The 13,978-nt window shown below is 44.4% G+C and overlaps 1 protein-coding gene across 3 annotated transcripts in view; it reads left to right on the top strand.

Annotated features, from left to right (window-relative positions):
• The window catches only part of FBF1 (Fas binding factor 1), a 45,435-nt gene that overhangs the window by 27,838 nt on the left and 3,619 nt on the right, over positions 1-13,978 (top strand). For 2 of the 3 annotated variants that reach the window (XM_075277222.1, XM_075277221.1), the window contains 2 exons: positions 5,646-5,764; positions 6,816-6,946. In XM_075277222.1, the coding sequence (XP_075133323.1) occupies positions 5,646-5,764; positions 6,816-6,890 (194 nt within the window). In that variant the 3' untranslated portion in view covers positions 6,891-6,946. Of the gene's footprint in view, positions 1-5,645; positions 5,765-6,815; positions 6,947-10,328; positions 10,546-13,978 lie in introns of those variants that run through there. The other variant, XR_012716896.1, reaches the window with a different exon arrangement.

The raw sequence follows: 13,978 nt of genomic DNA, 5'->3' as shown, positions 1-13,978 counted from the left end.
CTGATTTTCCGGTTGTTGCTCATCAGGACTAAATCCAGATATTCTATTTCAAATGGGCTGGTCTTCCCCGTAAATTTAAGGCCCCAATCGTTCTTATTCAATTCATTCGTAAAAAGATTGAACTCCTCAGCCGTACCGTTCCATATGAAGAGGAGGTCATCAATATATCGTTTATAATAAACCACTCTCAAGGCCCCGTGATCGGATCCATATATAAAATCTTTCTCGAATTCGCCCATGTATATGTTAGCATAACTGGGTGCAAATTTCGCACCCATGGCTGTGCCGCGTTTTTGTAGAAAGGTTTTTCCTCCAAACTCGAAGGTATTATGTTCCAATATAAATCGGATTGCTTCTAATAAAAATTCCTGTTGGTGGGGTGGTAGTTTAGAATCACCGGCCAGGGCATTGCTTACTGCCATCAGCCCTTTGTTATGTGGGATGTTGGTGTACAAAGCAGATACATCCAGGGTGGCCCAGATGTATGTATCCTCCCAGCCCTTGTCCAAAATATCGGTGAGAAGATGTGTGGTGTCCCTCAAGTGGGAGGGGAGTTGAGTCACCAACGGCTGCAAATGTACATCTACATACTGCGATAAATTCCTCGTAAGGGATTTAAGACCTGAAATGATCGGTCTGCCTGGTGGATCTAGCAGACTCTTATGGATCTTAGGTAGATGGTAGAACAATGACGTGCAGGGATTCGTGACTGTAAGGAACTCTCTCTCTTTCTTACTCAGGATCCCTTTTTCAAAGCCCTTCTTGACCAATAGATTATACGCTGTCAGGTGTTCTTGGGCAGGATCTGTCTGTAAGACCTCATAAAATTCCTCATCTGCCAATAGGCGCCAGGCCTCCTTCAGATAATCAGATTGGGATTGGATCACTATGCCCCCGCCTTTATCGGCGCTTCTGATAACGATTTCACTGTTAGAGCAAAGGGAGCGAAGCGCAAGTCGTTCCTCCTTACTCAAATTGGTTTTGTGGTTCGAATGGCTCGATCCTAAATTCCTGAATTCTGTTGCCACTAAGGCATAGAAAGTCTCTAGATGACTGCCCTTGTGATGGACCGGATAAAAGCTTGACCTAGCTCTTAGATCAGAGTGTGAGACTTCTGAGTAATTTACAGGCGGTGGATCATTAGAGACCATGGATTTAATCACAGGCAACTTCGGTTTAACTTGTACTGCCCCAGTGTCAGTCTTTTTGATGTTAAAGTGACGAGTAAGTGTGAGTCTTCTCACAAAGTTGTTCAGATCAACGAAGAGTTGGAGGTCATCAACCCTGGACTCAGGACAAAAAGATAAACCCTTACTCAGCAGGCTCTCTTCAGCCTTCGTAAGTTGATAGTTTGACAGGTTGAAAACATTCGTCAGTGTTTGTTCCTTTTTGGACTCGGGCTCAATAGTTGCATTTTCAGTGAGTCTACATTTTCTGTTTCTTTTACCTCCTCGACATCCCCTTCGAGTTCTGAATTTTTTCTCTTTAGACTCATCGGGCTGTAGTAGTCCGAAATCCTTGTAATGCGAGTGACGAGAGGCAGTTCTTTGACATGCACCGCGCTGACAGGAGTCAACGCGGCAGGAAGGGGTAAAAAAGACTCAGACTGTTCTGTTGTGGTCTTTTTGCTTGGACTGGCAATAGCCTCATCAATCTGAGACATAGTCATGGGTGAATGGTATAAGGAATCATCCATGTCTATAGGGGATGATGGACTGACTAGGTTACTCAAAAGAACCGAAGGTGTATTAGCCGGTGTGGAAGGAACATCTAATGGTTCATTTGTAGATTGTTTGCTCTTGGTAGGTAGTACTTCAATTCTGGATTGACTGGGATCGGGTGACTCATTTAATGGCTGACCAAATTTGGTGGGTGGAAACCCTAAGGACGTATTCTCAGGTACCAATGGTGTGTGTTGCGTTGAGCCAGTTGTCCCTACCCTAACATGTTCAACCGGCACATGTATACTACTGGTGAGATCAGAGTTACTGATTCCTGGAGCCCTGGCTATTCTACGAGTACGTGGAGCAGGAATCGGTGGGATAGGACACAGATTGGATGTGTTTACCTTAGTATTAAAGGCCATTTTGACAGGCCTTAGACTTTGTGTCTGTCTGGTTCTCATTGGAACTGAGTTTCTGGGAGGGCCCCTCACACCTTGGTTTAGACCTCGGGTTTCCCCTATATGACGAAGACCATTCCTAAGTACCTTTCTCCTAAGGGAAGATGGTCTAGCAGGGTGAGTAGTGGAGGGAGGACCAGCCGGACTGGGTGGGCCGGTATCTTTCTGAGATGTTTGCGCCATGTCAGTAATCTCATAGCGCCAAAAACAGGCCCCTGCTTTGGCATAATCACGTCTATCTCTATTTAATTTGGAAGACTTAGACTCCAAAAGTTTCCTCTCATAATTCAGGAGGCGGGACTGTAGGGCTCTACAGAGCTTAATAAAGTCCGTATGATTATTAAATTTATCTATTTCTACAACTAACCGGTTAATGGTGGAAACCACATCAGTAGCCATAGATGACCTCTTGTGTGATAGGAGGTCCATAAGACTTATACTACTGAGATGTAGCTGTTTCTCCCAATTCTCCATAAAGAGACTATCATCTGGAAAAGGACACACTAGCTTGAGGCGTAACCCTCTAGGTATAATATTTTCTTTAAGATATATAACCATAAACTTGTGATCGAGAAAATTTCTGGTCTCATTATTGAGAGCTTTCTCAAGCTCCCAGAATAGGTTATCCATCGTCTTACGAGTGATGGCCGCAGAGGGATCATCCGGTCTCGCCGCTGCTCCAGGTTGTGTAAAATCCGCAGACAACGGGGGTCTTGTATACTGTTCAACCAGAGTCTCTCTGACATCGTTTCTCATATGGATAAACTCCATCAGTAAGGTCTTCTCCGAGGTGCCGTGTTGGGAAAGAAATCTGACCCAACGTCTGGTTCTTGGGTCCACAAGAGACACAGAGACTAGGACAAAATACAGAGAGAGAGGGGCACCGAGCCGACCAATGTGTAGAAATGATGGGTAAAATATAAAGCGGTTGTCGCAGCAGCCCAGAAAAAAGCAGCTAGTCTATCCCAACGTGATTGTCTAAACCCTCGGCTAGGGGGGCACCAGGAAGAGTTCAAATGTAACTTCCTAACGACCTACAGTGGTGCTCATACAAATATCAGAACCATAATAAAGAAATATTGGCCGATCCTTTTGAATGATCCCCACCTACAAAGCTCTATACCTCCAGCACCGAAGTTTACCTTCAGGAGAGCCAGAACGCTTAAAAGTATATTAGCTCCGAGTAGGTTGAGGCCCTTTAGAAAACAATCACGCTCTACCTTGGCCAATTCGCCCACACAGACGGGCAGCTACCGTTGTAACAAGAGACGGTGTAAATGCTGTTTATCTATCTCTAATGGGGTAAAACAAGTTACAAGTAAAGTTACAAAAGAAACCTTTACTATCCCTAACCATCTGAACTGTGCATCCTCTTATATAGTATATCTTTTAGAATGCCCTTGTGGGCTCCAGTATATTGGCCGCACCACTATGCCCCTAAGAAATAGGTTGAACAAACACCGTTCAAATGTGGCGAATGGCTATATGAAACATAGCGTATCGAGACATGCGGCCAGACATCATAATAGTAGCTTTATTGGCTTCAAAGTTACCCCTATAGACTTTATTCCTACTTATGTTAATGACAGATTTGGGGTTCTTAAAAAGAGGGAAATCTTTTGGATTTATAAGTTTGATTGCCTGGTGCCTAAGGGGTTAAATGAAATGCTGGAGGATGTTACTAGATAAAGTTCAGCATTGCCATAATCCAGCCCCTACCATCTCTCGGGTTGAGGTTAATTTTAATTTTATACTCTTCTAATTATTATTTTTGGTTCATTAGTCACTTTTCAGCTAATTTTTAGCTTGGTTTACTTAATCTTATATAGTTTTATTATCATGTTAATAGCACCAATTAGATATGGGTCTCCTAGTTGCTCCCAACAGGTTCTGACTACTGCCATCATCTCTTATAGGATATTTCCTGTTGAGGCTTGCATAGGAGTGTTTTATGTATTATTGTTTTTGCTCAGGGTTTTTGCCTATGGGGAAATTTTTTTTATATTTTTTTATGTTTTTAAGATGCAGGTTTTAAGTTGTTAAATATAGATGTCATCCGTCCTAGGGAGTATGATGGGAATTGAACTCGGATCGCTGGTATTCTATGCGACCCGATAACTGTGTTCCTAACTGACCGCACTATGTATCGGACTCATAAGCCCGCGCATGCGCAGTTGCCCGATACCTGACGCCGGGATGTGTTACACTGGCAACGTGGTCACGGGCTTCCTGCCGTGTGATGTCACTTCCTGCCGCTTATTGTATAAATAATCAACCTACTGTTGCTTTCCTCAAGCACTAACCCTCAACTAGGGAAGGTAAGCACAGAGGCTGGTTTTCCCACTTACTTGTCATGTATTCTTGTTATGTGTTTATATCCTCCCATCAGAACCATTAGGATTTATGGTGAAGTAGGATTTGAGTGACTCCCCTGGCACTTTATTTAGTGCTTGAGGGATTTTTTACAACATGGCCTGATCTGTATGTTTTATCTATAGTGAGCTATTTATGTTCACCTACAAGTTGAATAATGTTTTAGATTGCAATGATTATCATCTCTCCTATTTGTGTTGTGTTAGTAAGGTTTATTTCATTTAGCAGTTCTATTCTATGTGATTATTCACACATCTAATGAGACTGTTAGAATTCTCTTAGCTTAGTCCATAAGTGTAGCAACTTACTGGACCTTATCATGATATCCTTAGCCTTTGTATAACTGGATATTTTAACTATTTATCTAAATTTTGAAGTATTTATTGTTGTTCTGGATGTTGTTGTTAATTTTAAGGTTGATCATATGCACTTGAGAAAGAGCAGTATGCTCGAAACGCGTTGTGCAAAATAAAGTCTTTTCATTGTACCTGGGCGAGCGCGGTTTTCCTTTCATCTTCCACAAGGAGGACGGTCCCTCTTTCGCTTCATTGCCTTGACGTCTTGCAGGCGTTCTTTCCAGCGGCTGCCCGTGTCCCTATTGCTTCCAATATTATACGTCATAGAGTTGTTGTGTCACACACAACTCTTCCAGGTGAGCGGACAAATTTTTTGTTTACCTATTTTTTACCCATCATTTCTACACATTGGTCGGCTCGGTGCCCCTCTCTCTCTGTATTTTGCCCTTGTGTATAAAGACAGGTGATGTCCTCTATAGAAACCTAATAGACTTCTTATTTATCTCGAGATTTCAGGTCTTAAACCTGGTGGTGCCATCTTCAATCTCCTGTTAAGGATCAGATTGCTCATGGCTATGTGTATATGAAAGGGTTATATCTATATTAACCAGGTTATACCATAAGGGTGTGAAAATGTGGGTTCCACTTTTGAGACCCGCACCTATGTCCAGATGGAGGCCCTACAAACCCCCCATTCTGCTTAGCAAAAATGTGATAAGTATTCCATAATACGGGGACAAGTTAGGCAAAAACTTACAGAACTGTAAAAATTTTGTGAGAATTGCATCAGATTTACATGTCTCTCTGTTCAAACCTGAATAATTTTTTTTTGGGGGGGGGGGTTTACTTTTCAGGTTTGCCCCTACCTGTACTTAATACAAAAGTTACCAACTCGGGAACACAACAAGAACGAGCTGCTCAGAAGTCAGATCTCCATGCCATGCTGGCCGTATATAAAATCCAAGCACAGCAGGTAGGAAACCACATGAACACTACAGCAGTTATTCTTCTTTCAGCAGCCACATAATATTGGATGATCCCTTGGCCCAGGCCCCCAACTTAGTGATGGCTCTGACCAGTCACTAATATATAGTCTTAAGGTTTTCTATGAAGGAGTCCGGGAACCATCTAAATATGTTGTACTTTCCCTGCCTAAGCTGTAAAATGCGCTATGGGATTGGAAACTGTGTAAAGCGGCGTTTCCCAATCTTTTCAAGCTCGGGCACCCCTGGAATAAAAAAAAATTACACCTTCCCCACCATAGTGGCCGGTCCAATTCCTAGACAACCCCTTTACGAAACTGCAACAAAAATATGTGAATACATATGTGAATACACAAGCTGCACCTCTTTACCACCAAGGACATGTCAAAATTCATCTTTCCTTACATCAAATTGACTACCCCTAAAAGTTAAAATGGCCTTCAGACCCACAAACACCCGGCCATCCCCCTTTCCCCCAGAAATTGTGCATGAACTGCTGGGAAAAAAAAATTTCTTCCTTACCCCACCTCAGAACACATGTAAGGGCTCGTTCACATCTGCGTTGCCCTCTCTGTTGTGCAGGTTTCTGTTTCCTGCATAAAACAGAGCAGGATACGGAAACCTGCAGGATTCTTTCTCACCCATTCATTTGAATGGGTGAGAAAGATGTCCGGCCGTGAGCGGCAGTGAGCGTTTTGCGCTCTCCGCTGCGAAACCGGGTTTTATAATCCGGACACAGAGTCGGACATGCAGTACTCTGTGTCCGGATTAAAAAATCCGGTTTCGCGGCGGAGAGCATAAAACGCTCACCGCCGGACCCGGTCTGTGCTTTGCGTCTTCTGCATGATCCCTACAGTCAATCACTCAGGTTACTTAGAGGGGATGTCTTTGGTGGTCCCTGAACAGGCCAACCTTCTAGATAATGTACTAAGTGTCTCCTGCTCATCTGATATAAAGGGCCGGTTATTATATCCCTTACATAACACTCTGGATTTTTCTGGACTCTTGATCTATTATCATTGCATCTTTCTTCTGGAGCAGGACTGGGACTACATAGAAAATGAGAAACTTTATCTGGAAGCCTTGAAGACATCTTCTTCCTCCCTGAGTGTATGAACGCAATGAAAGGTTTACTTCAGAGGCCTCAGGACACAACACAAGTCTCCAGTCTCCATGACCTGATGTTTTATATGACTTTTCTATTATTAATAAATATTATATTGTTCTATTATTAGTACACATTACTTTGTCTCTGTTATTTCTATAGATGGCTTACTAGGACCTGCTAGCCTGACAGATAACATTGCTCATATTAACTGACCTCTTCTCGCTGGTGACATTTTTTTATTTTCGTTTTTGACTCCCCGCCTCCCCTGAGGGCTTAATACATATATATATATATATATATATATATATATATATATATTTATTTATTTCAAATTTTTTATCAGAGGCTGAACAGCAGAAAAAACTGTGGTTTGGCACTTTTTTTTTTTGTACTGCTATGTTGTTCACCGTACAAGAAAAATATTTTTCTAGATCTGTATCTGGTGTTCTGGGTTGTTGCTGATGCCACAGCTCAGTAGGAGGGAACCGGAGGATGGGAGTAGTAGTGGCGGTAGTAGTTGAGAGTCCTCAACCAATCTCCACAGAGCACCTCCTAGGCCAGATACGGATTAGGGCGGCCTGCTGTACTAGCGGATGGTGGTGGTAGTAGTTCCCCCAGGACACTCCCAGTTGGAGAGGGGTCCTCTCTTACCCTGAGCCAGTGTGATGGTGTTCAGAAAGGCCCTGATGTTACAGTAGGCACGATTCAGGAGGCAGTAATGCAGGGAAAGAGGTTGAACGTTACATAGCCAACTCTAAACTGTAAATCTTGCAGCTTCCCAATGAGAGCAGTAGTCTCCCACTGTTCAGTATGCTCAGACTTGCTATTGAGGGTTGCCCAGGTATGATAAGTCTTCAGTGCCATGTACTCCACTCCAACAACTATCTCTCCCGGGAACTTAGCCACAGCCAGCAGATGATACTGGGGGCTGTAATACAAGAGAGTTCTTTCTGGGGCCTAGTTAACACCAGGTAACACCTCCTGTCAGGCAGGACTCCTCCTGGCTCTTTGTAAGAATGCTGGACAGCAATCTTCCCTATCTCAGGGTTGTCTCGAGGTAGCTTTGGGCTCAATCTTCTCTCTTGGGTCTGTATGGAAAGTGATGGGTCTGAAGGTCACAGAACCAACTTGCTCTGTCTCCACTACACACTAGAACTGACGCCTCAACGCTTTTCTGGAGACTCCCAGATTCCACCCAGTGGCTTATGAAAGACCAGGGTTGTACCAATTGTGGGGCAACTAGGCATTGTGGAAACTAAACAGGGAATACTTAGGGGAAAGCTGCAAAACAATACACTTACCATAGAACATATAGACAACACATACAAAACACAGCCATAGGTACAAAGACAATTAAAGCAGGAGCACTCTGGTGTTCATAGACCAGAACCCTCTCCTTATGATGGCCTTTAGAAGAACGAACTCTGCGTCCTCTGTTGTCAGGAGGTTTAGTATGGGCCAAGACGGTATTACTGACCGCCACTTTACGTTTAGGTTTTAGTGTTCTCACATCCTATGGCCAATGACATACCACCTAATAAGAGAAATCTCATGATTCTTCTAAAGCAGATCTTAAAGGAGACATTACCAAGGACTGCCATGAAGTACCCACAATTAAGACAAGACCAAGAGCCTTCATGAAAGACAGGCCAAAAACCTACAGTAAAGGTTAGGTCAAGGACCTCTCATGATGGCCAAGCCAAGGACCCACCATAAAGACCAGACCAGTTCAAGGGTAAACTGGGAATGTTGTGCTCTCCTACCCTTCTAGTTCTAGGGATAGATTTCAACATGGATCTGGGTCACATCCTACAGTTTTGTCAGGTCTAATTCTTTCACTTCCTTTATGGAGGAGCCCCTGCCTAACGTAATTTTACCCTGCAACAGCTAAATCTGAGCGACCACCTTACGTAACTGTAGAGAACATGCCCACTGGCAGCGTACCTCAGTGTATGGTGTTAGTAAAGTTAAGGCATGGAACAAATAGGATTATCCTCATTGTCTCTAAAAGGTCAGGAGTCTATCAGCACCAAATAATGGCCAATGAGGTACAAGCTGCAGGTGGGCAGAGACCCCATATATACAGAGTAGTGTCCTTTGTGACAACTGTATTGTCCTTGGACATCGGAAATGTTGATGACGTGACATTGCCATAGTGAAAATTCCCCTGTATGTGTTTAGCTCTGGACAACAGACTGGTATATTTTTATTGCACCAAGCTAATAGAACTGGAGAGAGATTTCTGATGCTGATCTGTTTTGTTTGCAGAAGATTGCTTAGAGGAAATAACATTGTAAGGCTGCATTCACATACATCCGGTGTTGCTATCAGTTTCCCTCCGGCGTGGTCCACACAATCCAGAGGGAAACTGATACCTGGACAGATTCCATAGTTTTCTATGGGATTGGAATCAGTTCTGGTGCTGTATGGTGCCTGGATCTGTGCCTCAGCCAGATGGAAAAACGCTACCTGTAGTGTTCTTCCATTCAGCTCCCTTGAGTTCGCTGCAGCACCGCATCCATCTTTAGGCAGCACCTGGAATTTTGGAGAGGAAAGGATGCAATTGCTGGCATCACTACCATACCCAAGCAGGGGCCACCTGCCTCCCGGCACTTGCATGATAACAGCGGACAGGAGAAACTTCTATCTCCTCCTTGTTGTCCCCAAACCCTGATACCTTGTGCTGGCATCTATCATAGTGGCCTAAAGACGCTGTAGGGAATTCAAAGGAGCTGGATGGAAAAGTACTACAGGCAGCATTTTTCCATCCGGCTGAGGCACAGATCCAGCACCACACAGTGCCAGAACTGATGCCTCTTGTGCCAGAACCGATCCCAAAGAAAGCTATGGTAGCACCGGATATATGTGAACGCACCCTAATTTAATGCTTTTTCTTTGAATAAGTCTGCTCTGAGTCAGGGAATTTTTAAAATTTATTATTTCAGAACGGAAAAATATCAAGATATTGAAAAATGTTGCAAGGGGAAATTCAGGTAGTAGCGGTAGCAGTCAATCAATGTCATCATGTTTATTACCTTCGCTGCCTTCTCGATTGCTGTGGACACATTACATTCTGCTTGTTGTGGTTAGGGCCGGATCCTCCGCAGCACTGTGCAGAGGCTGCTGGCCCTATCCTCGTCCTGCTCCCGAGTCCCCACTTCCAGGTCTTGGGAGGCAGGCCGGAACCTCCACAGTGATGTGCAGGGGTTGCCAGTCTTCTCCTGAGCCGGACGGGGGACTTCTAATTTCGGCCTAGCAGCAGGCAAGAGCCTATTTAAGTAGGGCTCTGCTCTGGACTGCTGCTGGCTATTCAGTTGAACTAATGTCCTGGTAGTAAGCGTACCCCTGTTATCTGTTTACCTGTGTTTCTGACCCTTTGGCCTTGCCTTTGCCTCCTGATTTGGTACTGTGTCTTACTTCTGTTTATGACCCTGTCTTGCCTCTAGACCTCTGACTCCTGATCATCATTTTGTACTTCGCTACCAATCCTGTTACCGATTTGGCCTGGCTGACGTTCCATTTGGACTCTCCATTGTACTGCGTTGCCCACTTGTTGACAATTTGGACCGTATGACTATGCTTTACTCTCTGGTGCCACCTGCTGACCACCCACCTCAGCCTTCTGGATTCTTGGACTTACACCGCACCCAGAAACACCTGCTGGTAAGAAATCTCAGTGTCTGGTTTACCGTGATTTGTGGTGCGCTGTGTGTTTGGTGTTTCCCAACCCGTACCAGTCTGCCCAGAAGTGCCGTCAAGTCCATCCCCACCATCTGGGGCTTGGGTGAACACCATTGTGGGGTTGGAGTTGGTGCGGCCCGGGAGGTGTTTAACACATGGCGCCGTTTTGACCATTTAAATTGGTGTATCTAGTACTGGTTCTCACTTTTGTTCTGAACCGTATCTGTTATCCTAACACTGCTGCACAGACACATTACTCTCAAGTTTCTTGCATCTGATGTTCTGCATTAGTCTTGTGGAACACATTATTTCATATAAAGCCATGGCAACCTTATTAGATGATGCACAAAGGGGCAAATGTATTAAAACTGACTTATTATATGCCAGTCTTAATAAACAGCCGGACTAGCACAGTGAACCAGAAATTTATGAAGATACTGCGGCATCCTGGCACCAGAATGGAAATCTATATCAGATAGGACCTGGCATAGATTTGCATTCTAGCTCATGTCAGAAAACTGGCACAAAGGGCCTTGCACCAAATGTATGCCTCAGTATCATCCCTCTGTGCCAGAAAACTGGTATATAGGGAATGATGAATCCCTCCCAAAGTGTCTAAAACAACTCATCAGTTCATGACCCCAAACACATTCTTATATATCACTTCTAGGTAAACTTTGTTTAGATCCCACATGACATTAAACAGGTTAGGCCAGCCTAGCAGTGAGGGGATGTTCATGGTGAGACTGAATGTTATCTTATACTGTATGTACGGCCAACCTGATCAGGTGTTATTTAGTGCATGGTGTATATCAGGTACCAGACAAGTATTATTATTCACATGCAATCTGTCCTCACTGTAATGGAAATTAGGTCTACCCTCGGCTTACATGTCATTATAAGTGAGCAGACAGTGTAAGACTGAGGTATCTTGGGCTCGCCAGCTAAAATGGCCTACCCTCCAACAACCCCTAGGAAATAAACTATAGTACACCAAATTTCAGAATATAATTCTTCCTCAAACATAGTCAACCAATAGGTGCAATGTAGAATAGAAAGTCATTCAGCATTAGCCTGGGATATGTCATCAATATAAAATCAGTGGGGATCCAACACCCGGGGCCCATGCTGATCATCTGCTTGAAGGGACTGTGGCACTCACAACGCTGAGGATAGGTCACAAATACAAATCTACTGGAATACCCCTTTATAGCAGTGACCCACTTTTTAAAACTTGATGGCCTAACATTAATATTTTAAATCAGTGGAGACCAATCTATTAGGACCCCCACAAATCACAATGTTTCCATGCTGGGCACTGGCTACTCACTCCCTGTATTCTTGATAATACTGGTTGTGGGTACTATACCTGTATCCCTTTCAAGTCTATTGGATGCCGCTGCAGCCCCCATAACTGCTGCTATCAAGAATATGTCTTAGGGATGGCGTGGGGGGCCACAGTCACAGATTGCACTGGGGCCCACAACACTTTAGCTACGCCACTGGACTGAAACATTTTACAGCTAGAACCACTCCTATAATTTCTAGATGACCCTTCCTAACATCTCACACCTAACAGGTATAGTTTATGGTTTATTCCTTCACCTGGATCATTGAATGTCTACACAACTGTACTTATTCTACAATACCAGCTGAGATTTTGGTGAACTATGGACACCACCACAAACCTAGCCCTAGAGTCACATCTCCTGCCCATCTACAGATGATAGAGCACTAGGAGAACCAGCCATGACCTCCTCCATTCCTCTGGACATTAGACTATCAGTCATGATGCCCACATCACATATGGCAGAGCTGGTACATGTAGTACTGGCAGGCAGGTGACACCTGAGGATTCTGTGACCTCTGACATCATATCACCTGCACACGACCAACTGTCATTTAGTATTCACTGAAGATGGCGGCGACGAGACTGTTCCACTGGATATCAGCGATACTGCGGAGAGTGACTTTTATTGGACATAGAGGAAGAGGAGAGGAGAGGAAGGAAAATGAGAAGAGGAAAAGAGAAGAGGATGGAGAGATGAAGAAGAGGATGAAGAAGATGAGAGGAGGAGGAGATGAGAAGAGAGAAGATGAAAAGAAGGAGAGAGAAGAGGATAGAGAGAGCGGATCTATGAGGATGAAGAAGATGAGAGGAGATGAGAAGAGGAAAGATGAAAAGAGGAAGAGAGAAGAAGATGGAGAGAGCGGATGTATGAAGAAGAAGAAGAGAGGAGGGGAGGCCAGTATATTGGAGGATGACAGCTCAAGACCAGGCAGCAGCCAGGACCCCGGAACATCCAGCCCCTACCCTGACTTTTACATCAACCACTTCCTCATCCATCAGGAGTTGGGTAGGGGCGCCTTCGGCCAAGTAAGTTTTGTTTTTTTTTAAACTGTAATTTTTATTGAAAGGATTTTTGTAAAATACAATACAACATAAGAGTTGAATACCTAAAAAAACATGTACGTGAAGCAATGCATATAACCTCAAATAGACTCAAAACGTATACACATCACAAAAACCTGAGAGTAGAAATGAGGGGGTGGGGGAGGAAGGGAAGGGGAAGGAGTCAGAGACCATTCAAAATACAGTATGTGTCCCAAGATGACCATATAGCCTGGAACGCCTCAACAGTATGATTAAGTGTGGCTGTCAAGTTCTCCATGCTACGGACATCCTTAACTGGGGCTACAAGATCAGAGCCGGAGGGAGGAGAGGCACTCTTCCATCGGAGAGCAATGAGAGTTTTGGCTGCGGTATAGAGATAAAGGAACAATTTAGAGGTGTGCTTACCCAGATGAGCAGGGGGGAGATGGAGGAGATAGATGAGGGGGTCTAAAGGGACACCTTGTATAAATACAGCGTCTTTAAGGGACTTGACCTCCAGCCAGAATGGACAGATCCCTGGACAGTCCCAAAAAATATGATACAGGGTACCCACTCCTGCCCGGCAACGCCAACACTGGGAAGAGATGTTAGGATTAAGGGAGTGGAGCAAGGCTGAGGTATGGTACCAGTGCATAAGTAGCTTGTACTGAGTCTCCCGGAACGTAACACAGGTGGAGGATTTAGCTGCACGGGACCAGATAATTTGCCATTGGTTTGGGGAGATCTGCCTGTTCAAGGCCCCAGACCACCTCTCCATATATTTATGCGATATGGGGCCCTGCCGTCCAGAGGAGGAGAGGATACCATAAATACCAGAGATAAGGCCTGCAGTAGAGGTGCCCGCACAACATAGTTTTTCAAAGACAGTCGGTGGGGACACCTTCAGAGAGCCGAACTGGGTAAAAACAAGATGGACAATATGCTGGTAATGCAACCATTCAGTGGCGGGTAGATGCAGTTCTGACACAAAATACTCAAAGGGCCTAAGCACCAACGTCAGCGGGGTCTATTAAGTCAGCG

The sequence above is a fragment of the Leptodactylus fuscus genome, chromosome 6 (assembly GCF_031893055.1).
Source record: "Leptodactylus fuscus isolate aLepFus1 chromosome 6, aLepFus1.hap2, whole genome shotgun sequence".
NCBI lineage: Eukaryota > Metazoa > Chordata > Amphibia > Anura > Leptodactylidae > Leptodactylus > Leptodactylus fuscus.
The sequence above is the reverse complement of the archived record's forward strand: the minus strand, read 5'-3'. Positions and strand labels throughout refer to the sequence as shown.